Raw genomic sequence first — 26547 nt, 5'->3', positions numbered from 1 at the left:
GGTGGGAGGGAGGGGGCCCCCTCTGTAATCTGCTCTCCTCCCACCTTTCCTAACTCACGAATCAACTTTAATGACAGGCGGGACGCACCACGCAGAGCGCCAATCGCAGCCGAAGGAGCGGGGCAGGGGGAAGGCGGGGCCCGCCAAAAGTTCCACCCAGCGCGGGCTGGGCGGGGCCTCAGCGGCACTGGCTGCGGGTGGCAGGCTGGCTGGCTCGGCGGAGGAGGTGAATGGAGCCGCAGGTAGCCCTGGAACAAAGCGGCTCCACTAGCGCGGCGCGCCTGCGCGGGGCCTGCCGCGCTTCCCATACGGAGTCAGGGCTGTCTGCGCTGGGGAGTCCGTCCCTGGCTGATCCTGCAGTCCGTCCGGTCGGTTCCCTGCCCGGCGGAGTGCGCCCACATCCTTGGGGCTTACCCCCTCCCACTCTGCCCGAGGCTGGGCGGCTCCTCGCCACCCTGCCTCTACATCCTGGAGGGAATCAGGGTCAGAGATGAATGGCGGCGGTGCCTGAGATTTGCCAGAGTGCGTGCCTCTGGAACCTGCAGGATTTGAGCTTTCTGACCAGGTAGAGGAGCGGCCCTGCGGCATTCCCCGCTACCCACCTCCCCACCAACGCCCTTTTGTCCTCATGGAGGAGAGTCTACCAGGTTTCATCCCAACCGCAGGGCTGCGTGGCAGAGGAGCAGGGATCTCTTCCACGGTTACACTTCCGGAAAGACCAGAGTATTGCAGACATAGATGGTCCTAGCATCCGAGATGCCAGGCCCAGGGAGGTGATAGGAAAAGCTGGTCTCTAGCCTCCCACGCAGGCTTGTCCTAGGGTTGCTGGGCAGCGCCTTCTTGCCTGGGGATCCGGAACGCGTGGAAAGGGCTCGCCGAGCCTGAGGGGCTCAGATGCACACTCTGCTCTGCTGCTTGCTGATAAGTTGTGATGGTTCTCACCTCTCTGGGCCTCAGGTCTCCCCAAGTGGGAGGGTGCTGGGCCCGACAGTACCCAAATAGTCCATCCCAAGTTTGTCACCCCAAGAAGGGTCCCGTTGCTGGTCGGCAGGGATGGAGACAGCGCTCAAACGAAGAGTCCTGGGATTGACTCCTCTGCGTTTCCAATGAAGGGGCAACAGGTGCCACCCCTTTGTCAGGGAACTAAGATCCCACATGCTGGGCTGTGCAGCCAAGTAGTAGACAAAAAAGAGGTATGAGCAGACACACATGGGAGAGGACCTCCTCGCTAATGAGCATTCCTCAGTGGGCTTGTTGGGGGCCTGTTGGAGTGTGGACTACAGCAGTGTTCTCATTAGTGGGGGCCCAACGGAGAGGGGCCTCTCTGTGCCCCTCCCAGGAGAGGGAGAGAGCCCCACCTTCCCACAAGTAGCTTGTGATGGCTCCCTATTCTCCCTCCCACTCCAGACTCCTCTCAGGGACAGCCACCCTGGAGGAGAAGCCTGTGACGATGCATGGAACTGGGAAGCCTCCCTGGGGGTGGGGGCCTCCTCCTGTAGTACAGGACAAGGGGCAGCATTTGGGGAGGGAGGAGGTACAGTGGAAGCAAATCAGCCTGGCCACCTGACGTGCAGCCTGGTCCCGGCCCGGTCACCCTGGCTGGAGAAGAGCCCAAAGCCTTGGTTCCTGAGTGGAAGCCCTGCCTCCAGCTGTGAACAGCTGGGCACAATGCACACAGTGGTCCCAGCAGGGCTGCCCCTGAGTGTTGGGGGAAGGGGCGGTGGACAGACACAGAACCCTCTGATGCACATACAGGGCTCAGAGCCTGACAGGATCTTGCTTAGGGTCAGACTGCAGACGCCAGAGCTGCCCCTACCCAGGGCCTTGCTCTACAACTGTGAGCCTCTCAGGGATCCTGGAAGAGGGGACCGGGTGGCCTGAGCCAGGCCTGGGATCAAAGGCATTCCTCCTCTTCAGGAATGTGGCCTTTCCTGCCCTTCCAGGTTCAGATCCTTCCTCACCTGCAGCCCCTGGAAGAGGTGCCCCACTCACTAGGGTCTCCTTGAAGGACAGGGTGGGTCCCTGGCGGTGAGTGGGGAGCTGTGGGGGGGTGTGGAGTTTTCTGCAGAACGGACCCCTCTCCCACATGCCTCAAGCCTTTGCACACACTTTCCTCAGCCTGGAGTTTTTGCACTCACTCTTCGTCCATCTTCTAGAAGAATATCCCAGCTTCTAGATTCTCTAGGCCAGGTGATCCCAGGACCCTGCCCCCATCTTTGCTCTGGACTCTATCACAGTCATAGTCACAGCCTCCCCTGCCCCACACTCCCCCTTTGTATGTCCAGCGGCCTGTCTCCCTTCCCAAGTCCACTCCTCCTGCCTCCTCTGTCTCAGCCCTCGTCCCTTAGTTGCCAGGCCTGAACCCCATAGACACGTTTGGAGCCATATGCCCTGTCTGTACACGTTCAGCCCCAGAACCACACGGTGGAGGGGCCTTCAGGTCAGTTCAATCGCTCAGTCGTGTCCGACTCTTTGCAATCCCATGGATCGCAGCACACCAGGCCTCCCTGTCCATCACCAACTCCTGGAGTTCACTCAAACTCGCGTTGATCGAGTCAGTGATGCCATCCAGCCATCTCATCCTTGGTCGTCCCCTTCTCCTCCTGCCCCCAATCCCTCCCAGCATCAGAGTCTTTTCCAATGAGTCAACTCTTTGCATGAGGTGGCCAAAGTACTGGAGTTTCAGCTTCAGCATCATTCCTTCCAAAGAAATCCCAGGGCTGATCTCCTTGCAGTCCAAGGGACTCTCAAGAGTCTTCTCCAACACCACACTTCAAAAGCATCAATTCTTCAGAGCTCAGCCTTCTTCACAGTCCAACTCACAGCCATACATGACCAGTGGAAAAACCATAGCCTTGACTAGATGGACCTTTGTTGGCAAACTAATGTCTCTGCTTTTGAATATGCTATCTAGGTTGGTCATAACTTTTCTTCCAAGGAGTAAGCGTCTTTTAATTTCATGGCTGCAATCACCATCTGCAGTGATTTTGGAGCCCCCAAAAATAACTGTTTTCACTGTTTCCCCATCTATTTCCCATGAAATAATGGGACCAGATGCCATGATCTTCGTTTTCTGAATGTTGAGCTTTAAGCCAACTTTTTCCCTCTCTTCTTTCACTTTCATCAAGAGGCTTTTTAGTTCCTCTTCACTTTCTGCCATAAGGGTGGTGTCATCTGCATATCTGAGGTTACTGATATTTCTCCCGGCAATCTTGATTCCAGCTTGTTGCTTCTTCCAGCCCAGCGTTTCTCATGATGTACTCTGCATAGAAGTTAAATAAGCAGGGTGACAATATACAGCCTTGACGTACTCCTTTTCCTATTTGGAACCAGTCTGTTGTTCCATGTCCAGTTCTAAATGTTGCTTCCTGACCTGCATATAGGTTTCTCAAGAGGCAGGTCAGGTGGTCTGGTATTCCCATCTCTTTGAGAATTTTCCACAGTTTATTATGATCCACACAGTCAAAGGCTTTGGCGTAGTCAATAAAGCAGAAATAGATGTTTTTCTGGAACTCTCTTGCTTTTTCCATGATCCAGCGAATGTTGGCAATTTGATCTCTGGTTCCTCTGCCTTTTCTAAAACCAGCTTGAACATCAGGGAGTTCACCGTTCACGTATTCCTAAAGCCTGGCTGGGAGAATTTTGAGCATTACTTTACTAGCGTGTGAGATGAGTGCAATTGTGCAGTAGTTTGAGCATTCTTTGGCATTGCCTTTCTTTGGGATTGGAATGAAAACTGACCTTTTCCAGTCCTGTGGCCACTGCTGAGTTTTCCAAATTTGCTGGCATATTGAGTGCAGCACTTTCACAGCATCATCTTTCAGGATTTGAAATAGCTCAACTGGAATTCCATCACCTCCACTAGCTTTGTTCGTAGTGATGCTTTCTAAGGCCCACTTGACTTCACATTCCAGGATGTCTGGCTCTAGGTGAGTGATCACACCATCGTGATTATCTTGGTCGTGAAGATCTTTTTTGTATAGTTCTTCCGTGTATTCTTGCCACCTCTTCTTAATATCTTCTGCTTCTGTTAGGTCCAGACCATTTCTGTCCTTTATGGAGCCCATCTTTGCATGAAATGTTCCCTTGGTATCTCTAATTTTCTTGAAGAGATCTCTAGTCTTTCCCATTCTGTTGTTTTCCTCTATTTCTTTGCATTGATCGCTGAGGAAGGCTTTCTTATCTCTTCTTGCTATTCTTTGGAACTCTGCATTCAGATGCTTGTATCTTTCCTTTTCTCCTTTGCTTTTCACTTCTCTTCTCAGCTATTTGTAAGGCCTTCCCAGGGGGTAAAGCTTGGTTGTGACAGCAGGGGCTCTGATGTGAACTGAATAGAACTGGTGTGCACCACCCCTACCGCTCCCCGCCCCATGTCCATGTGGCATGGTGACCCAGGAACTGGCACCAAGCATCAGCATCTTGGAAGTGAGTCTCCCTCTTCCCACTGGTGCCCCTGGATTTCTTAGAGGTAAGCCACCATGTTTTCAATGGCACGGGCAGGAGGGGGGAGGGTTGTCCGTTCCTGGCCCTCACATCCTAGCACAGATTTGGGGTGAGCTCCTGCTAGCTTCCACGAGGGCAGATTTTCCCACTGTGAGAGCTGAGCAGAGGCAGGGGCTGGGCACTCCAGTCCAGGGTGTCTGCTCTGGTGCATGGTGAAGAGCCAGTCTCTACCCAGGACCACTCCACAGGGTGGAGGAGATGTGCCATCCAGAGCCCTGCCTAAGACCCAGACTAGCAGTCTCTGCTTGCCCCTGAACCTTGATAGCTTCTCCCGCATACCTTGGTGAGGTGCCTGTCTGGGTTGCAGTCAGAACAGCTAGTGTTTAAGCCAGGCCAGGAGTGGACTGTGAAAGGCCTGGCAACTCTCCTGTCCCGGATAGAACTCCTGGCTGTACACATCTGTGTGTGTGCACATACACACACACACTCTTAAGGACACAATACAGGCCCAAACACACAGATCTATGTGTTCACACATACATGCTCACAGGCACAGATGTGTGTGCAGAAGAACAGAACACCAATCCCTGGTGATCCAATGCTCTGCCTTCCAGTGCAGGGGACAAGGATTTGATCCCTGGTGGGGGAACTAAGATTCCACATGCTGCGGAGCAACTAAGCCTGTGAGCCACAGCTACAGAACCCACATGCTCTGGAGCCCACGTGCCACAACTGAGACCTGACATAACCAAAAATAAAATAATTATAAAAAAACACACAAATACAGTAACTGGTTGGGGTTGGAGCCAGACCCTTAGGTAAGGCATTCCCTTCCTAGGCCTCGGTTTCCTCGTAAGATGGACAGCCGAGCCCTGCTTTGCTCACCTCACTGGGGAACCTGGGGTGGTGCAGGGCCAAGGAGGTGACTGCTGCACTGGCGTGAGGGCAAGCGGTCCAGCCTTTGTGCGGGGACCAGGCCTGCTGGACGGCAGTCCCAGGTCAGCCAGCCGTGAGCAGGGCTTGACGTGTTGCCCAGGCCGACCAGCCCGGCAGACCCGCCTTCTGGAGGGGAACCCCAGGCCTGAGAGGGCTTGTAACAGAGGGCAGGTGGGGTCATGAGAAAGGCCTGGCTGGGCCATGAGCAGGGCTTGAAATGTTCACTTGCTCACACAGGGGGCCACAGAGGCAGGATACTCAGCCTGCTGCAAGCTCAACTGCCCATAAGTAGGTAGAGAGTGGAAGTGCACTCGTGCAGAAATATCCAATACACATGTGCAGATACTCTCTGTGACATGTAGACAGAGTATGTCTGGGCACTTGCCTCCCAGTTAAGAGGGGTGCCCACAGAGAACCCAGAGGGGCTGTTACAGGCTGGTGGAATCCACCGTCACCCAGGCCCACCCTTCCCTACTGGCCCAGGTTGGGGTGTTCTGGGCTGACTAGTTCTGGATGGAGTAGAAGGATCTATCCCTGCCTGCCTCCCCGCGGGGAACGCCAGGCCCCGGTGATGGCAGAGTTGCACGGACAGGCTGCTGCCTGGGACAGCTCTGCAACTGCAGAGCCAGCCTATCCAGCCTCCTCCCGCGCGGCCCAGGTGTTGAGGCCCTGAGGAGCAGGGGGGAGAGTGGCTCACACCCGGGAGAACCAGAGGACAAAAGCCAGCAGATGGAAGCCAGGACAGAGCTCTGGGAACTCCCCAGGGAGCCTGGAGAAGGCAGAGGTGGGGAGCCTCTCCTCCCAAGTGGGCTCATTTTTTGAGAACCTGCCCTGGACAAGGGAACGTGGGAACCTCAGAGGGAGACTAGACGGATGTCATCCTCTCTTCCCCAGCTGCCCACCCAGCAGCAACTGCAGGCCCTCGGCCAGCCTCCCCAGGTGGATTCCTGGGGCTACTCATTTGAGAGTGTGGCTTTCCTGGCCAAATACCAGCCCAGAGAGTCAGCCTGAGAGTCAGCAGCTCGGCCATGATTCTTCCCGGGCAGGCATTACTAGTCAATCACAGCACTTGCTGCACTATCCTCAGGCCTCAAAACCAGTTGATTACCTGTGGTAGTCAAGGGAGACAAGACCTATTTGCTGAATTCCCAATTCATAGCCGGCCCAGCTGGCTTCACCCTAACCTCCTCCTGCTTCCTACTCAGTGCCCCAGACACAGAATCCCTGCCTCCACACACTTCCTCCCCTGCTCTCTACCTACTTATGGCCGGTTAAGCTTGCAGGAGTTGGGGTACAGCAGGGCTGGGTATCCTGCCTCTGCGACCTCCCGTGTGTGAGCCTCCTTGCATCACCAGAGTCCCCCATGAGGTCACCCAGAGACCTGGGCCCAGCCAGGCCTTTGCCATGATCCCACCTGCCTTCTGTTCCAAGCTCTCTCAGGCCTGGAGTTCCCCTCAAGAAAGGGAGGTTCCACTGGGCTGGTCAGCATAGACAAGCTGAACACGTCAAGCCCTGCTCACGGCTGGCTGACCTGGGGCTGCCGTCCAGCAGGCCTGGTCCCCGCACAAAGGCTGGACCGCTTGCCCTCATGCCAGTGCAGCAGTCACCTCCTTGGCCCTGCACCACCCCAGGTTCCCCAGTGAGGTGAGCAAAGCAGGGCTCGGCTGTCCATCTTACAGATGAGGAAACCGAGGCCTAGGAAGGGAATGCCTTACCTAAGGGTCTGGCTCCAACCCCAACCAGTTAACTCACTTACCCACAGCGCAGTGAGTCACAGTGGCCAAGGTGATGGAAAGGAGACACACAAACACAGGCAAGTGGGACGGGCAGATATGCCTGCCTGGGGCTCCCACACACAGGCCCCTGTCGTCTTCCTGATCAGGGGCCTGCCTGATATTCTCAAGGCTTGTTTCCTTCTGGTCTCATGTCCAAGCTTTGCACCAGCCCTGTGAGGGCTGTCAACTCTTTTTGACCAGTGGGGAAACTAAGGCCCATGGTTACAGCCTCAACTGGGCAGGGGGCTGGGCCCCAGACTAAGAACCAGAGCTCCGCTCCCCCAGTCCAATGGTGCCCAGGTGGCTCTGGCCTCCGCCGGAGCCCCTTGCTCTACCAGCTCTCCCATCACTGGAATGGCGGGGGGCCCTCACTGGCAGGGTGGGGGACAGACGTGGGGCATGTGCAAGGAGGCGTGTGCTATCCAGTGTGCTCCCACGGCTCATTCTTCTCACGACCCAGACCCTGTCCACTGCGGCTCCAGTCTCCCCAGGACCATCTCACTAGCCTCCTTCCCTGCCCCCTGCTCCATCCCCACAGTCCATTCCCCACCCAGCGGCCAGAGGGATCTTCTGAGAATAAGACCTGGTCCTTCCCTGCTTACAGACCAGCGTGGCCTCAGTGATCTGGCGCGGCCCCTCTCCCGCCTCCCCTCAGGGTCCAGGGTCCAGGGTCCCCCAGCCCAGGCCCCTGCAGCACCCCACCTGCTGTCTCCGCAGGGCCTTAGCACTCACTGGTCTGACTGACTGCATGCCCCAGCCCAGGCCCCTGCAGCACCCCGCCTGCTGTCTCCACAGGGCCTTAGCACTCACTGGTCTGTCTGTCTGCATGCCCCAGCCCAGGCCCCTGCAGCACCCCGCCTGCTGTCTCCGCAGGGCCTTAGCACTCACTGGTCTGACTGACTGCATGCTTGTCCCCCCCATCCCCGCCCGGCCTCCAGAGCCAGTGTGGGCACCAGAGGTGGCTGAGTCCGAATAGGGATCCGACTTCCTTTTGGACTCCTGGGTCACCAGCCATGAGCAAGGTCCTGTGATTTAAAATGCCTCTGGCCCTTCTCTGCCACACTGGAGGATCCCAGCAACCTCTCACTTCCATTCATTCCTCACTTGGCCCTCAGCCTGTCCTGCATGGGCTGCCTGGAGTCGGAAGTCTCCTTACTGTGACGGGGTGGCTCCTGCTCCCACCGAGCCTGGCAGGCCGTCCTCCCTGTGCTCAGGCTGGTGGCTTCGGTCTCCCTATTTGACAGCACAGGCCCCCACCTGACCAGGGGCATCTCATCCTCCCTCTGTAGACTGAGCGCAAACTCCCACTCCCGGTGGACCCAGGGGGTCCCTCAAGTCCCAAGTCTGAGTTCCAGTCCTGCACACCACCATTTGCGAGCCTGGAAGAGGGGCTGGACTGGGTGGGGAAGCCCCCTATGTTGAAACTGAGGTCACCCCTAGAGGCCCAGGAGAAACAGCTCAACAGCCCCGAGAAAGCAGCAGCCAGCTCCAATTTCCTTGCAGTCTGGAGGAAGGTGGAGGAGAAGAGCTCAGCAGGTCCCCTGCCCTAAAGTTGTGGGTGAAGGCGAGCCCTCTCCTCTCACACACCTCTCCCCAAAACCTCTGCCATGGGCTGATCCTCCCCTTCAGGATTGTGGACAGCACCACATGAGCCCACCTGGGGCTCAGGGATGGAAGCCAGGGCTCTGGGGGTGGAGCAGCCACCCTGTCACCCTTGGCCTCCTGCTTGACTCCTCTGATTCTTTCTGAAGCCATCTCTGCAAGGAAGGGCCTGGAGCTCCAATGGTTTGTTGGGGCAAGGGGTGAGGTTGCGGGGGAGGTGGCCAGAGGGTGCCTCTGGCAGGTATTCCCAGCCAGAGCAAAGACAAGGAGCGGTGATGGAGTCTGGGGTGGTGCTCTCTGTCTTGCGCAAACCAGCTGTGGTTTTTCAAGTAGCTAGCTAGCAGTGGCAGGCCCCTGACAGTAAAGTCAATCCAACCTTCCAGGCTGGGAGGGTGGAGGTGGCCGGGAATTCCCAGGGCACCTGGCGGGCGGATGTGCCAGGGGCCTGGGATGGGTGCTCCTGGTGGGCCAAGGGGTGGTGCCTGGTAGGTCTCTCTGTAGCTGCCAGGCCCAACTGCCTCATTAGCATCTGCCTGCTGCCAGCCTGGGCCTGTCTGGTCCACTCCCCATCGGCCCACACACCGTCTTTCAGGAATCCCTCCCATGAGGCCCTGGCGCTGACAGTGACGGCGATCACGGTCACGTGACCACGACGAGGCTGCTGGGTTGAGGCCTCAGTGCTCAGCCCCGTTGCAGGTTTCATGGCCAGCAGTGTTTCCACGTGGGCTCAGCTGTCCGCTGGCCGCCTGGTGCTGAACGTCCTGTGCGCACAGGCAGGCAGGTGTGGGTGCTTGCCCTAGGCAACAGTCTGGGCAACTCCTCTTCTTGATGTGGCCTCACCCAGCCCTACTCCTGCCACAGGGGCACATGCCCCCCAAACCTGGGGCACTCCATCCGTGCAAAGACTAGGGTCCCCTGGGAAGAGGAGGGACCAGTAGAGTCTCGGGGCTCCTAGTGGGGCCCTCGGAGGTGGTCACAGGGAGGACCTGGGGCCGGCTTGGCTTACGGGACCCTGCTCCCGTCCCTGCCCCTCGCTGTGGCTTATGCAGTCTCCAGCGAGAAGCCAGCAGTGCCCTGACGGCACAGCCCTCTGGCCTGAGCCAGAGCGGTGGCTCTGAGACGGGCTCGTGGGGGTGAGGCACTGAGGGCAGTTTGGCCAGAGCTGGAGCCCCCTGTCAAAACGTCCCCAGCGGGACTTCCCTGGCAGTCCAGTAGCTAGGGCTGCACTCCCGACGCAGGGGGGCCGGGTTCAATGCCTGGTCAGGGATGATGCCACATGCCGCAACTGAGTTTGTATGCCGCAATGAATGATCCCGCATGTCGCAACAAAGACCCCGAAAAAATTTTGGCGCAGCCAAATTAAAACACCACAAAATAAAAACCTTCCCCAGAACCACTAGGCCAGGCCAAGAACTCAGGCTGGGGAGTGGCTGGATTCCTCAGGCCATGAACTCTAGTGGGACACGGAGCACCCACCGTGGGAGAGCTGGGACCCGCAGATCTGGGGTGCTGCTGTGGACTTGGCTGGCTCCCGGAGGTGCCCAGCCTTTCCATCTAAGGGGGGGGTGGGGCAATACCTTGGCTTACTACTCTAACTCTCAGGGGTGCGGGACAGCCGGGAGGGTTCCACCCTGGATTATCAGAGGGAAGGGTTGCTTAGGCCTAAGGCGCTCCCAAGCGGCCCCATGCATGGCGGGCAGCAGGGACGGGAGGAGTGGAGACTGGCAGCCTGACCAAGGGGCCTGGCCGTAATGCTGACTCCACCAGCAGCCTCCCCACTCCGGGCCTGCATCCTCCTCTGAACACTGGGGTCCATACAGAACACCACACGAGGCACGAGAGAAGCGCTTGGGAAGGGTCCCGCCCAGGGCCGAGCACGTGTTTCCCCGTGCTCAGCCCTCTTGTGCCTGGACAGTGGGGAGAGGGCCCTGGGGGCGGGCGGCGCCCCCTGTGGGAAGGGCTCCTGGAGCAGAGGCTCGGGCCTGGGGCTGGTATGCAGCTGTGCTGTGGAGTGCGGGCAGCAAGGACTCAGCAGACAGGCTGTGGCACCAGCAGGAAGGGTGACAGGAGACAGCAACTCTCCTGAACCTGGAGCGGGCAGCTGCCTGAGCTGAGGCTGATGTGGGCGGGGAAGGCCCTGTCCCCAGCCTCATGCCTCAGTGCCCACAGCAGCCCGCCGAGCTCCCATGGGGAAGGGCAGGGAGGGACTGGGCATCACGCCTGGCCCTCCCTCCAAGGCTCAGCCACACTGGCCCCCGCACACCCTTGCTTAGCTGTGGCTGCCATTCAGTCCCCACCCTTTGCTCAGTCTGGGCAGACAGCAGCCCCTGTTCTGACCCTCGGGGAGCCTTTCCTAGCAGGGGGCTTTGATCATGCCTCCTCAGGGCTCTGCCTGTACAGCTGTCCAAAGCAGGGTTCACAGAACGCTAGTCTCACCAAGCGAACCTGGAGAAAGAGGCTCACGTGGTCAGATGTCTGAGAAACACTCTGAACTCTGGCCCTGGCTGCAGAGCCTCAGGGTGTGCTACAGGCTCTGAGAAGTCCTGCAGGGATACAGCAGGCTTAATTTTGGCCATATGGACCACAGCATCCGTTTTTTTGCATAACCTTCACTCCCAGCCCACAGCACTGCCCTCAGCCTGTCCTTCAGGAGAGAAAATGGCTTTATGTTGCCCAGCAGCTGCTCAGACCACGCTCTCTTCCCTGCACTTCCCTTCCCATCTTCAGATGAGAGGCTGAAGGTCATCAAGAGCTGCTCAAAACCCCATGTTCTCCCTGTGATCCGCCCCAGGTGCTCTGAGGTCTGCTTTCCACCAGCAGGTCCAATGCCGCAGTGGGACCGGAAGTCATCCTAGCTCCTGGGGAGGCCAGGATGATTAAACGGGCGCCGGACAGAGATGAGCCGGATGCCTGGCCACACTTCCCCTAACCAGTGCAGCTCCCGTGGTTTCCAGCTCAAGGCTGCACAGGGAGGCTGCTCCTCTCAGCATGGGGGCTGTGGACAAGGCCCCCTCCCCAAGAGTTGTGTTACCAGGCCTGAGGGGCTTCTAATGAGTTCCACATGCAAGTGAGGGCCTCTGAGAGGAAATGGGAAGGGGCTGGGGAGGGGGAAAGGGGCCTGAGAGGGGATTGGAACCATGTGTTTGGAGAAGGGGGACAGCGAGGGAGAGCAGAGGCCAGAGGAGGGAAGACTATCCTCACAAGTCCTGCTGCCCTCCTCGCACAAGGTGACTGCCAGGCTCCCAGCCCCGCAGGAGGGCCCAGGCCAGCCGTCTGCAGGGGTGGAGTGGGGAAGGGTGGCAGCGGCAGGGGAGACCCCTTAGAGGGCCCACTTCTCTCCTTCAGGCAGAAAAAGCCCCAAATCCCTGACCCTCTGGACTGGGGTTCTGAGCCATTAAGAGCAGGATAGAACCAGGTAGGTGGCAGGGCCCACGGGGGTGTGAGGAAGCCCCTCCACAGCTGGCCAGCAGCAAGATGCTCATTCAGATCCAGCCCAGCTACCCTGACCCCACTGGAGAGCCCTGGGTGCAGCAAGGCCACTGACCTGTCCGCTCTGTCCTCTAGGCTCAGAGGTGGGCAAGGAGGCTGGGCATGTGGGCTGGCTGCTCCTCCTGCCCTCCCTGTCCAGTGGGGGCCATGCCTGGGCACTCAGATTGGCCTGGTGGCTAGAAGCCTCATAAGAAAAGGCTCTGTAGGGTCCATGTTGGCACGTGGAGTGGGGTGTCTAATCAGAGACGGCGGTTAGGGAGCAGATGGGAGGGCCTCACGGGGTACAGTGGGTCGCCCTCCCAGGAGCACTGGTTGAGCCCCAGGTTTCCAGCAGGCCAACCAGGGCCAGGCCTGCAGTAGGTATTGTAGCCAGCTAGCTGGCCCACAGGAGTGGATGATGGGGGCCTGGCCCTTTACCTCCCACTTACAGCCACCTCCCCAGGCCACGCACTGGAGCCCTGCTGGGACAAAGCCTGTTCTTACAGCCTTGTGTGAATAGTCTCAGCACATCTTTCCAGCACCTCTACCGGCCTCTATTGTTCTTACCCCATGTTGTGGATGGGCAGACCAAGGCAGACAGGTGAAGTCAAAGCGCTCCTGGCAGCAGAAGAGCAGGTGCAAAGGCCCTGGGGCCGGAATGTTCCTGGTGTGTCCAGAGCGGCCTGAGGGGTGGCTGGAGGGTGGTAGGAGATGAGGGTCGGGCAACAGGCAAGGTTGAGTAGGGCCTCCTGGCTGCGGTGAGCATTGTGGCCTGTACTTAAAGGAGGCTGGGGAACTGCTGGAAGGGGTTCAGCAGGGCTGGCATGAGCTAGCTTACAAGTTTTCTTTTTATTATTTATTATTTTTTAATCTTACAGCTTGGCTGACTCTGGCTGCTATGCTGAGAACAGATGGAGTGGGCCAATGGCAGAAGCAGGCCAGGCAGGAAAGGAGCAAGCCTCATCACAGCAGGTCTGGCTGCTCAGGGATGCTTGCTCCAAGTGCTGGGCAGACTCTCACCTAACCTGCCTCAGACTAACCCCTGGCCCCTCAAGAGGAGCCACCAGAGCTGAGGTTCCCCTAAGCCAGAGGCAGTTAACCCAACAGAAGACCCTGGGAAGAAATATAGATGGCCAACAGACACATGAAAAGATGTTCAATATTGCTGATTATTAGAGAAATGCAAATCAAAACCACAATGAGATATCACCTCACGGCAGTCAGAATGGCCATCATCAAAAAGCCTGCAAACAGTAAATGCTGGAGAGGGTGTGGAGACAAGGAACTCCGCCTACACTGTTGGTGGGAATGGGTAGCCATTATGGAACAGTATGGAGGTTCCTCAGAAAACGAAGAATTACCATGTGATCCAGCAATCCCTCTCTGGGCCTATATCCAGAAAAAACTGTGGTAATTCAAAAATACACATGCAAACCTTTGTTTGGGCTTCCCAGGTGGCTCGGTGGTACAGAATCCACCTGCAATGCAGGACATGCAGGTTCGATCCCTCGGTCGGGAAGGTCCCCTGGAGAAGGAAATAGCAACCTACTCCAGTACTCTTGCCTGGAGAGTCCACGGACAGAGGAGCCTGGCGGCTGCAGTCCATAGCATTGCACAGAGTTGGACACAACTCAGCAACTAAACAAACACCACCACCACCACCTGTGTTCACAGCAGCACTATTCACAATAGCCAGGCCATGGAAACAGCCTAAATGTTCATCAACAGATGAATGGGTAGATGCGGTACACACACTCCGGGGGCTACTACTCAGCCACAAAAAAGAACGAGAGACTTCCCTCGTGGTCCAACAGCTAACACTCTGTCTTCCCAATGCAGGGGGCCTGGTTCAATGCCTGGTTGGAGAACTAGAGCCTGCATGCTGCAACCAGAAGACCCTGTATGCCACAAGGAAGACACGGTGCAGCCAAATAAATAAATACTAGAAAAGAACAAAATGATGCTGTGTGCAGCGACGTGGACGCAACTAGAGATTATCCTACTATGTGAACAAGTCAGAGAAAGACAAATACCACGGGACGTCACTTCTGTGTGGAATCTACAATATGACGAACTGATCTATCAAACAGAACCATGAACATACAGAACCAAGCGGTGGTTGCCAAGGGGGAAGGGGCTGGGGTTAGCAGATATAAGCTTTTGTATATGGAATCGATAAACAACGTCTTACTGTAGCACACAGAATTACATTCACTATCCCTTGATAAACCACAATGGAAAAAAAGAATATATATAACTGAATCACTTTGCTATACAGCAGATATTCACATTATGAATCAACTATACTTCATTAAGAAAATATTAGAACTGGAAAAAAAAGAAGACTCTGGGATATGTTTCAAGGGGCATGGGCATCCTTGTGGGAACCTCACTAACGGCCCTATTCCTAAGCACACCCCAACTGAGGGTGAACTGGACCTAACCTCAGGACCAAGGCCACCCTGGGAGCAAAGGTTAACTTCACAGTTGGGGCCAAGAAGTCGCACTGCAGCAGCCCAGACTCGGGCCGGCCCAGGCCTCCACCACAGGAAGCACTTTCTGTTTCTAGTTAACAGGCACCTGTGAGGTGCTGCCTGGAAGGTCCGGGAAGACTAATTACGTTGCTTCTCCTGCTCCAAGTCCCAGAGGCTTCTAGCAGACCCAATCCAGGAGCAGCTGTCATGGGGAACAATTCTGGGGGCTGAGCTGAGGTGGGGGTGGGTGCTGGCCCCGCAGAACACAATCAGCGCTCCCAGCCCCACCTTGGGCGTGAGGGTGTGTCCTTGGGTGACTCTGGCTGGGGTCAGTTTGAGGGGCTCAGAGCAGAGGTGGCTGGGGTGTCATAGGAGCTTCTGGGGGAGCTGGCTGGTTCCAGAGGGACCTGCCAGGTCAAGGCGCGTCCCTGGGCGGAGCCTAGCTGGGCAAAGGCAGGGGCAGGGCAGAGGTCTGGAGGAGAGGCCAGCTGAGCAGAGCATCTGCAGGGCACCGGTGCCCTCGGCCAGGCCTGAGACCAGGAGAACAAGACGGACTGGGTGAACATGGGCCCCAGGTGCCTGGGGACGGCCACGGCTCTGCAGTCGGTCTCCACACCAGGGCTGAGGCCAGCTGCCTAGCTGGAGGAGGCCGGAGGCCAGAAGCTGACATCAGTGTGCGCGGCTGAGGGACACCATGAGCCCACTGGCTCCTCCAGGCCTGGCCTCTGCACACCGAGCACCCGAGGGAGAGTCAAAGTCCCGCTTTCAGAAGCAAGTGCTCGTGCCTGCAAGAGCAGCTTCGGGCTGAGAAACAGAAGCTGCAGGACAGGACTTCCACTCCTGCCCAGGGCCCTTATCTAGCGGTGCAGGTTTCTCACAGGTGGTAGGAGACTGGGGGGCAGGGGTCGAGGTTCCTGCCACAGCAGCACACCCAGCAGCACACCTGAAGTGAGACCATGCTCAGCCTTGCTCTATAAATAGGTTCTTGGGAGAGTGTTTCCACACAGCAGCTCCCAGCCGGAGGAGGGGCTGGCACAGAAAACTTCCTAATGGCTTCGCCCCAGGCTGTCTGGCCTGGCTCCAGTCTCATCCTTGAACCTGGATGTGAGGGCCCCACGCACTGGGTCTCTAGAGACTTCCCCAGAGTGACTGAGAGTGAGCCTGGGGTGCTAGGGTGACAGCTGGGGTGAGTTGGAGCCCACCCAACAACGGGACATGGCCTGGTGTCAGGGTGGTGACGCTCACAGGAAGTGAGCTAGCGCCTTCAGTCTGCCACTGCTGCCTTGGCAACGTGGTTCCCTTGGCAGCCTGGAACAGGGCAGGGTGGAGGGGATGCTTGGAGAAAACTCTGGGGCTGATGTCTGTGCCCCTTAAATGACCACACACCCATGAAGGCTGGAGCCATCAGGGGCTCATCTTGAGCAGATCATTTAGGAAGACAAGGCTAATGACAAAGAGCCGGGACAGTGTGACTCACCACCCTCGAGCCTGCTCAGTGGGCTGGGTTTCCGGGATTCCCGGCAATCACAAACACCCACCCCCAAGCCTGCGCTGGCCCTAGTGGCCGCCTTGGAGGGCCTGCCTTCTCGGGTGGGGGTTGGGGGGTCTGTCTGCCAGCCCAGCTCCCTCACCACCACTGGGGATGCCCATGGCAGCGGTCATGGGGTCAAGAGACCAGAACTCTGGTCACGGAGAACTTCAGAGCCAGCACAACTCTGGGACCATCAGACTGCGTCCTCCTGGACACAGGCCAAGTTCTGGAAAAGGGGTCTGAACCGCCAGAAGTCTCTCTCCAGCCACACACTGAGCACACTTGCTCTGGGCACCTTCTGTGCCCAATGGATCAGGAACTAGCTCACAAACCGTCTCCACAAGGTTACTGAGCCTAAGGTCACGGAGCTAGCAGGGGGCAGAGCGGACTGTGGTGGTGGGTCAGGGGCCCGCACCTGCCTGCTCTCAAGCAGCACACCCCTGTGGAGATCAGGAGACCAGGGACAAGGTTGCTGCTGGATGTGAGGATGGCAGTCTCCAGGACAGTCTGGCTCATGCCCCTCAAGTCTCTGGAGGGACACAGGTCTGCGGGGACCCGTTGACACTTAGCCTGTCTGGGCTCCTGGGAGTGGTGCCTCAGGAGGAAAGGGTGGTGGGCTTGCCACAGACAGGGGTTGGACTCTGCTGCTGCTTTCTGTCTCGGTTTGGAGCCTACCTGACCTGCCTCTCTCTTTCTCTGGCAGGAAGTACAGATCCATTCCCGGAATCTGGCAAACGATAGGTAGGGGGCTGCAACTCAAGTCAGAGACACTTGTTTCATTCCGCATGGTAGGAAAATTAGAGCATGAAGGGATGGGGGTGTGGGGTTGGGATCTGCCATGAAGACGTACTTCCTAACAAAAGCCCCCTGGCCTAAAAACATCTTCCTAGGCAAAAAAAAAAAAACACCCTGCAGTTTGGTTTTCTGGAATCTCAGTTATCAAAATCCAAAAGTAGGAGAGAGGACAGCTAAGCTGAGGCATTTACATTTCTAGAGGACTGCTTCTGAGCTTGGCAGCACAACTGGGGGACTGGTAAGAGCCCCAGCCACAGGGGAGCTGCTGGGGTGGGCTAGCAGGGAGTGTCATTTGGGGAGACAAGAAAGGCCGTCACGGGGCCTCCAACCGGGCCAAGTCACCTCACGTTCCCCGTCGCCAGCCGCTTGTGAGAACCCCCCAGCAGACCTGCCAGCCACCAGCACAGCCAGCATCACCTAGCTGAGCCTCGCACTGCGCCTCAGCCTGGTCACTCACACTGACCCCCCGGCTTGGGGGCGGCAGGTCTCTGTGATGTTTCAAAGACAAAGACAGCTCTCCAAGAACCATCCTCCTCCCCTGTCCCAGGCCTGGCTGGTGACTCCATCAGTGCAGGTGAGGGTGGCAGGAAAGCCTTCAGGAGGCCCTGGTCCAACCCCTCGTGCAAAGCCCTCCCAGACAGCCCGTGGGCACAGCTCTGTCCCCCTCCATCTGGGGAAGCCCAGGTCACGCCGATACCTTGGCACCAGACAAGCTGTGTGCTCTTGGGGGGTGGGGGTAAGCAACCCTGTCTAGACTGTTTATATCTGATAATGGTGGTGGGGAAAATACCACACTACAGCCTCCCAGGCCATTTCCCAAATCCTTAACAGACTCTCAAACCCATTTTTTCTCACTGAAGAGGGGATATTTCAGAGAAAAATTAAAAACTCGATCCTGGTATAAACTGAAGGCATGACGGGCAGCAACCCTGCCTGGTCTGCGAGCAGAGCTGGACACAACGCCTTGGAGACCCAGCTCCTGTCCTGCTGTCCCCAGCAAGGGCCACCTCTCCTCTGGAGAGGACCTCGCCTGGACAGGCTACTCCAATCGCCATAGCCCCAACATCTGGGAGCTCTGGCTCCACCGACCACAACAAGGCCGCCCTTGTCTCGTCAGGGGCAGGGCAGCCAGCCTGGGAGGGACGGACAAGCCTGGCCCACAAGCTGTGTCCCCCCGAGCAAGCTGACTTGGGGCCACTCGGACTTTCCTTAAAGGCCTCCAGGGCAACCTCCCCAGTGGTCCAGTGGCCAAGACTCCATGATCCCAGTGTAGGAGACCCAGTTCGACCCCTAGTTGGAGAAATAGATCCCCACGTGATGCAACTAAAAGTCTGAATACCACAACAAAGATCCCACATGCAGCAACTAAGACTGGGCACAGCCAAATAAATATTAAATAGATAAACCATATCTCCTTTAAAATAAAAAAGCCTTCAGAGACTGGGAACCATGACCTCCCGAGGCAGCTGAGGAGCTTACCTGACAGTTTAGACCAGCAAGACTTCCGGGTTCTTCTACATACTAGCAGGGCCATGTGGAGGACTGCAGCAGGTTCCTGGGGCTCTGAAACGTCCTGAGTCGTCAGCCTCTTGCCCATCCAGCAAGCTCCATCCTCCTGGAGGGACAGGTGGGCCAGGGAGCACGGCCCTGTCGAGTGCCTACCTGGTGGGGTGGTCACCACTGCTACCTGACACAAGACCCTGAGGTTCAGAGGTCATATCTCCATGTGGAGGTCACACAGCTCAGCCAAATGCAGAGCCTGAGGCCTGACTCCAGACTGAAGCTCTCTCCCCACCCAGGTGGCAAAGCAGCTCCCCCAGGCTCGTTCACCAGGACTCTAACAAAGGCTGCCTCTTGCCAGCCTCAGCTCTGAGGCATTCAGCCTCTGCTCCCACCTGGAACCTGCAGCAGCTGGGAACCTCACTAGCTGCCTGGTACTGACAGTTCCTGGGACTCTACCACCACCCGCTCCCCTAGGCCCCTGGGCCGGGCAGGTATGTTGGAGGGTAAATACCTCCCTGGCTGGCTGGGCCCCAAGAGGCTGAATGCAGAGATATGGACGACACCCAGAACACTTGCCTGGCTTTCCTGCACGGATGCAGGGAAGCAGCCTATGGAACCCTCATGAGCAAGGGGACAAGCAGGTGCCTGAAGCCTCCAGGTCCCAGCTGAAGCAGCCGGACGCGCCAGCCAGAGGGACTCTGGCTGTCCTTGCTCCTGAAGACCCTGAACAGAGGCAAGCAAGGTGTGCAGGGCTCTGGAGGTGATGCTGGCAGGGGCCCTCCCCAGATGTCATTTTGTTCTCCCTTTATGGACCCTGGGGATGGAGGGACTGATTAGGTCTCACTCAGAACAAGCCATTCCAGTGACGAGCTCCATCAAGTTCATTTTAATGTTCAGGTTCCTTTGCCCTCATGGATGCAGAGGAAGAAGCCCCCAGGCCCCAGGAAACATGTGGGATAGAAATCAAGGCCACTGCAAAGCCACCATCCCCTCCAGAGGGCTTGTTCCTGGATAAATCGGACAGATGGGCCCACTTTGGGCCTTTTGTCAGATTTAAAGGAAACTATTGGCTCATCCAACCAACAAGTGGTCCACCTCTACTCTGGAATGCAGGACAAAGCCAGTCACATGGCAGGAAGGTCAGTAAGGGACGAGTGAAAAGCAGGGTGGCTTGGGGCTCTCGCCTCCAGAGGAGAGCTCCAACTCAGGGCTCCTTAAGACTCCAAGATAACAAACATTAATGTGAAGCGGCTCCTTCACAGTAAACTGGGCATATCATTTGTGCATACGTGGGCCTGGCCTATGGGGGTCTCCCATCACCAGGTGGAGTCTCAGGCAGACAGTTGGGTGGAGGGCATAGGTGCACAGCCCCTGGGCTCTGGGGTGGATATGGATCCCAGGGCTGAATCTTATTTATTTACCCACGTGTCCAGTACAATCCCCGACCTGCCACCCCCCGAATCGACTGAGCTCTTGATTCTCGCTCCCCTGATCAAGGTGTTGTTCTCTGCATGATTAGCTGCTGGTTCTCCAGACACTGCTTCAGCTTGTCTTCTGTCAGTGTCAGCCGCTGCTCCAAGATGGAGACCGTCTGCAAAATAAATGGTCAGGCTCAGGATGGAGGGGCCCCTGGGCTGCCCTCAGCCAGGCCTGCTCAGCTGCCCTGGAACAAACGCCGTCTTTTCCCACCCAGGCTCCTGCTTGGTGCCCTGTCCCTGGGTCCTCATGTCTGCTCCTGCTGGTGTGGAAAGGTGGTTCTCTGCTGCTTGTGGGCAGCAGAAGGGCACAGTGAGGGACAGCAGGCCTCGTGGCCTGACATTTAGGCTGAGTTACAGAGCAGCAGCACTTGCTCACCTGGGCCAGGCTCTGTCCTTGCAGAGACCATCAACCATCTCCATCCCGAAGGTGAGAAAGCTGCACCCACAAATGAAGGGACTCCACCTGGGCCCTGCCCAGGCCTTTGATCTGTACAACTGGAGAGGCTTCCCAGGCTTGGAGGTGAGAACCCTGAGCCCATGAGGGCCACTGCCCGTCCGAGTCCACTGGGGACCGCTGCAGGAATGTGCTGTCTGGGGCTGAGGCCCTAACGCCCTATTTCTGAGTCCATTTTCTCCACTATAACAGGAACGATAATGTCAAGCTCACAGCAGTCCTGGAGACTGTGAGGTGACAGCATGGGTGCCCAGCACGTGTCAGCCTGGCCCATGTGGCCACGGCGACAATTCTCATCATGTTGGCCTCTGGGGGGCAGAGACTGACTCTCTGGCCTCTCCTGCACACCCGGCATGATGGCTGCTCTGCCAACCTGGCCCTCAGACAAGGCTGCAAAACCTGCCCACCCCCCCGCTCTGCCTTTGGACAGAGCATTGGCAGAAAGGCAGGAGTGTCCAGGCCCACGCAGGCCCTGGGAGAGTGCACCAGGAATGAAGTAGGCTTGGTTCCTTGCCTTGTAGCCTACAGGCATTAGAAAGGGCTCAGATTAAGAAACAAGACTTTCTCTTAATTTCACCCATTTGTGGGCTTTCCCAAGAGGTTTTGCCACCTTCCCTGAGGCTCCATGGAGGCTCTGGGCCTTGGTCCAGTAGAAAGGAAACTTTCCTTTCACATATTTAATAAAACACTGAAACATTTGGGGAGGGAGTTTCCCCTCTAAGGCTGCTATAAATTCTCGCAGCATCCCACACGGATATCAGCCTCATGGAGGCTGCTCCTCCTGGCGGCTGGCCCCTCCTGAACAAGCTGGCTGGGTTGCAGGGGCTCTGAGCCCCAGGGCACAGGACAGAGCCTGAAAGGCTGCTGCCTGTGGAATACGAACTGGCAGCCTGAGAGGCAGAGCTGAGCTGAAAGAGACGATCACATTCCCCTCTACTGGCCGGCCAGCCACGGAGGGGGTCTGCGGCTCGTGAAAGTGGCAGCGGAAATAGCCCCCGGCTGGCCCAGAGTAGCATTCCTGGAAGTTTCCACTGGCTGCTGCAAAACCCACAGTGAGCCAAGCTCCAGAATCATTCCTCATCCAGACTTTTTCCAATGGCCCTGGACTCCAGGCCGCAGTGGGGAGCCAGCCAGCTTGTCCTCCTCTGGCCAGCACTGCCCCCCAACACACACACACTTAAAAGAAATGTTTTTCCATAGGGACTGAATTGCCAAATGTGGAGGCAGTGGGTTTTGGGCCAATGTCAATATCAGGGGTGCCACGCATTTCATGGGGCTAACTAAGTAGAGTGTTCCATGGCGGGTAGGGAGGCGGGGGTTACTCAAGCTCAGTAGAAATATGGTCATTAAATTTGATGATGTTAAACTTCTTTCAACAAAAAAGCATTATCTATTTCACCTCAAGCCACTGAAATGGAAGGTGTTGGGAGGTCCTTCCTTTGGGAGCTATAAATGCTTGAGGGGGTGTTTCATACCATGTTATAGACAAATGGGCTGGGAAAAAAAAGCCCACCCCTCTCAACTCTGCAGGTTCTCCCCTTCCCCTAGGCAAGCTTCTGGAAGAGCCGCATCATCTGTTTGGTCTCCACTCCCCCACTCCTGGTGTGCCCAGCCTAATCTGCCAAGATGCTGGCTGGCAGCCACCAGGCGCTGATCTAGTCCACCAGACTCTTCCCAGTCATGTAGGATCCCACCAAACCCCTTCTGAGCTGGAGGAATGGCCGGTGAGACCAGCACAGCTTTGGAATTCTGTATGTCAGAACAATCTCTTCTTCACAAATCTGTCTTAATAATCCTATCCCACTAGAGCATGGGACCTCATTTTCATGGGAAACAGTTATCCCTTCTGATAACGTGAAGCCCGGAAGCCCTGATTTCTGACTTGCTGATGCGCCTTCCTTCCACCAGAGAGAGGGCTTCCCCAGTGGTGGAAAGGCTCCGATGGGGGCAGCCAAGTAGCAGGAGTCAGACGTGCTCAGGGCTGGCAGCACACGCAGTGAGAGGCCAGGCAGGCCACCTGCAGGGAGCAGCCAGGCCCCCACTGTACTCCCCGGCTGCTGGCAGCAGTGAGGAGGCAGCAGAGACCCTCACAGGGACAGATGAGATTCTGGGCCATGTCCTGTGGCCAGTTTGCACTGTGACCTTTACCTGTGGGCTCAGCATGCCTCCGTGAACACGTGCTGCCTCGGCATCCAGGGCAGAGCCCTGCCCTCAGTCCTGCGCACCTGGGGCCACACCAAGCAGGCTGCTCACAGCTTACCCCACCTCATGCCCTGGTCCAGCCCTGGGACTTTTCCTCCTGCCACCTGGTGCCCATACTCCCCCAGGCCTGGAGACAAGGCCAACCTGCCCTGGAAGGTGAGGAGAAGCACTGGAAAGGCAAACACCTCTGCAGTCCCTCTGAGTCCATGCTCCCAGCCCAGTCACCTCACTTTCCTTTTATTCAAGGGTGAATGACCTGGTCCCAGCCTCTCACAAATCCCCCACAGGGGTGACAGTCGGGTGTTGTGGCAGGTCCCAAAGAAGGAAATGGTCCAGCTGGACGTGGTGTCATAGGATTAGCAACTTAATTTTAAGGAGGGCCAAGGGAAACGGGAGAAGGGGCCGAGGAGTCAAGGGTTCTGGCTCCTGGGCAGACTGGTCTGGGCAAAGTGTCTTGGAAAGACAGCCATCACTGAACTGGTGATTCAATGGCTAAGACTCTGCGCTCCCAGTGCACGGGGCCTGGATTTGATCCCTGGTCAGGGATTAGATCCCACACGTCGCAACTAAGAGTTAGCATACCATAATGAAAAGATCCTGCACGCAGTAACTAACAGCCAAATTAATACACAAATAAATGAATATTAAAAAAAAAAAAAAAAAAGACAGCCATCAGCCGGGACTCTGGGGTCCAAATTCTTCCACAGAGAGGGCCCTCCCATCTGTTGACCTTGGAGAAACCAGGCAGCTTCATACACTCTCCTTGGCCCTGTGCCATCCAGACACGAGGCCCCCGAAGCCCAGACCTGAGGGAAGACCCAGGATGGGCTCGGGGTGGGGGTGAGGCAGTCCTGACTCTCTGCTGAGCTTGCTCTTTGTTGCTGTGCGGGCTTCTGTCTCATTGCAGTGGCTTCTCCTGTTGCAGAAATAGGCTCTATGGCTTGCAGGCACGTGGGCTTAGCTGTTTGGCTGCATGTGGGATCTTCCCGGACCAGGGACTGAACACGTCTTCCCCTGCATTGGCAGGCAGATTCTTTACCACTGAGCCACCAGGGAAGCCCCATCTTAATTCCTGACACACACAGCTCCAGGGGCTGTTCTTGGCAGCTGACATGGAGTACTCACAATGTTTCAAGCACTCCAACATGACCCCTTAGGGCGGGAGCATTTATCATCCCATATTTTTCCAAAGAGGAAACCAAGGCACAGTGATATTAACCTGCCCACAGTCACACAGCATACAAATGACAAACCTGGACTGTGAACCCTGGTGGCCTGGCTTCAGAGTGAGGGCTAGCGTGCCATGAACTGCACACGTCTACTTTATCCCCATCCATGTGTAAGGAGAGCCCCAGCCTAGTCCTCTTCCCCTGGCTCACTGTGGCAGGGCCTGAGGACTACCGGCCCTGGGCCCCAGCAGTTTTGATCGCCCCTCGCCCTGTGCCCAAGCTCAAGCTGCCTGAGGACACAGCCATGGATCTCTCTTTTGACCCAGTGGTAGCCACCTTCTGTCCAGGCCACTTGGTCTGGTGGCTCTGGATTAAATGAGCAGAAGCAGCCGGAAGGGATACCCCCGACGGTCACCCAGCACTGTCCTCACATCATCTGGCTACTCTCTGAGGCGGTTCCCAGGCCTCAAACACCTCCCATGCCCACGAAGCAGTCTCTTATCTAGCTGAACATTTAGGTTTGGAATTACCATGAAAGTCACAATTTTGAGCTATGAAAAGGCAATGCTGCTGCTGCTAAGTCGCCTCAGTTGTGTCCGACTCTGTGCAACCCGACAGTCGGCAGCCCACCAGGCTCCCCCGTCCCTGGGATTCTCCAGGCAAGAACACTAGAGTGGGTTGCCATTTCCTTCTCCAATGCGTGAAAGTGAAAAGTGAAAGGGAAGTCGCTCAGTCGTGTCCGACTCTGTGCGACCCCATAGACGGAAGCCCACCAGGCTCCTCCATCCATGGGATTTTCCAGGCAAGAACACTGGGGTGGGGTGCCACTGCCTTCTCCGATGAAAAGGCAGTAATATAGGGGTACATCGACAAAAACCTTTTGATTTTAATATGTATGCAATGACAAGCGACCCTAACACCCTTATTTTAGATACTATCTCTCACTGGGGTGCTCTCCCTACAAGACAAGCAGTCAGACCCCAACTAAGTTGTGGGACTCGCCCAGGTCACCACTGGCACCTGACCCCTCACAAGACTGGGCTCCACTTTAAATGAAGCACCTTCCTCCCTGAATCAGAGCAACAGGAAACAGAATTCGGACTCCATGCCTGGACAGTATCACTCTTTGCCCAACACTGTCTGCCTCCCAGGGTCACAGCCATCGGGGAACCAGAAGTTTCACTTTCAAAGTCACACCTGTCAAGAGAATCACCTGGGGGCTTGTTCCAGAAACACCTTCTCCTGCTATTACCAACAATTTCCAGGAAGCCACAGTCCTCAAGGAAAAGCATTCCCTTAGAAACACTCCTGTTCGCTGTTCAATAAATTCTGTTGTTTCTCTAGACCAAGGGCTGGCACACTCAGTCTGCGGACTGGTTTTATAAAAAAGGTTTTACTGCCATGCCCATGTGCTCACATTTGTCCATGGCTGCCCCAAGGGCAGGTGGAGTGGTTGTGACAAACTCTATGGCCCACAGAGCCTAGAATATTGACTGTTAAGGAAAAGCTTGCCAACCCTTGCCGGAGACACTTTCCTCACTCCCTCAGATCATCTGGGGCGTCGCCCTGTGCTGGCCCCTGCCAGGTTCCGGGTGACAGTGGCGCACAGCACACAGGATCAGTTGGCCCCACAGGATGCGCAGAGAGTGCGAGGCCAGTGCTAAGCAGCTGTCGGGACTGCAGTGTATGCTGGGAGATTGCTGGGTGCTGCCTGGTCAGAACCAGGGGAGGTGGCCCTAGGAAGTGAGTGGGCTAAGACCGAGGGGGAGCTCACCAGGAGAGAGGGGCAGGAAGGCCCTGAGGTAGGAGGGAAGGCAAAAGGCAGGAGATGCCTGGCAGGAGGCAGGAGTGGGGTCGGCCCTGCAGGCCATACCCGGCAGCCCCAGCTTCAGCCTCAGAGCAGCAGGAAGGGGCTGGGCGCCTGAGGCTGGGTGAGGCCCCTCTGGCTGCTCCATGGCGATGGTCTGGGAGTGGCTGTGATTAGGTATGATGGTTGGTTGGTCTGGAGGTGGTGATGGGTGGGCTAAGGACGAACATGGACAGACTCAGAGCCACGAGGTATGACCCACCACCGCCTGGTGGTGAGTCAGATGGGGAGAGAGAAACGAGAACACAGGCTGAGAGCGGGCACAGCCTGAGGCCCCTCCGAAAGGGCCAGGCAGGCACGGGAGGCAGTGGAAGAAGCCTGGGCCAGCAGCAGGGTTATTTTGCATTTCTGAGATGATCCTCATTAATGGGGGTAGAGGGGGCCAGGGGAGACAGGAGAGGAAGAGGGCATTGAATCCACAAGCCCCTGGGTACTGGAGAGCAGAAGCCAGTGCAGTGCCGGGGACTCTGGCCAAGGTGCAGGACCACGTCAGTGATGGCACTGAAAACCCCTGGAAAGAGCCTGGCCCCTTCAGCGGGTGCCAACTGAAGGACCACCCAACCCAGGGACTCCATAGGAAGCAGGATGCTGGAGGCATTGGGGACCAAACCCAAGAGCACGGGAGAGGCCAGCTGGGGCCAATGGGTGGGGTTCCTATCATGACCTGGTCAGAACCCGCTGAGGAAAACCCCCTGGGAGAGACTCAGCAAGGCTGAATCTTCTGAATCCTGATTTTCCTGCTGAGGGGGGAGAAGACATTGTGACCTGTCTCCTACGGGGGCGACACTGACAGGGCGAGACGCTCCTCTCGCTCACAGTTCAACAGTGAACTGTGATGCTTTACGAAACA

At 56.9% G+C, this 26547-nt stretch overlaps 1 protein-coding gene across 2 annotated transcripts in view; it reads right to left on the bottom strand.

The window, feature by feature from the left end:
• Nucleotides 1-19539: 19539 nt before the first annotated feature.
• Nucleotides 19540-26547, bottom strand: part of POC1A (POC1 centriolar protein A) — a 76642-nt gene continuing 69634 nt past the window's right edge. For both annotated transcript variants that reach the window (XM_068982187.1, XM_068982188.1), the window contains one exon: nucleotides 19540-20118. In XM_068982187.1, the coding sequence (XP_068838288.1) occupies nucleotides 20020-20118 (99 nt within the window). In that variant the 3' untranslated portion in view covers nucleotides 19540-20019. The remainder of the gene's footprint in view (nucleotides 20119-26547) is intronic.

The sequence above is a fragment of the Capricornis sumatraensis genome, chromosome 10 (genome assembly GCF_032405125.1).
Source record: "Capricornis sumatraensis isolate serow.1 chromosome 10, serow.2, whole genome shotgun sequence".
NCBI lineage: Eukaryota > Metazoa > Chordata > Mammalia > Artiodactyla > Bovidae > Capricornis > Capricornis sumatraensis.
The sequence above is the reverse complement of the archived record's forward strand: the minus strand, read 5'-3'. Positions and strand labels throughout refer to the sequence as shown.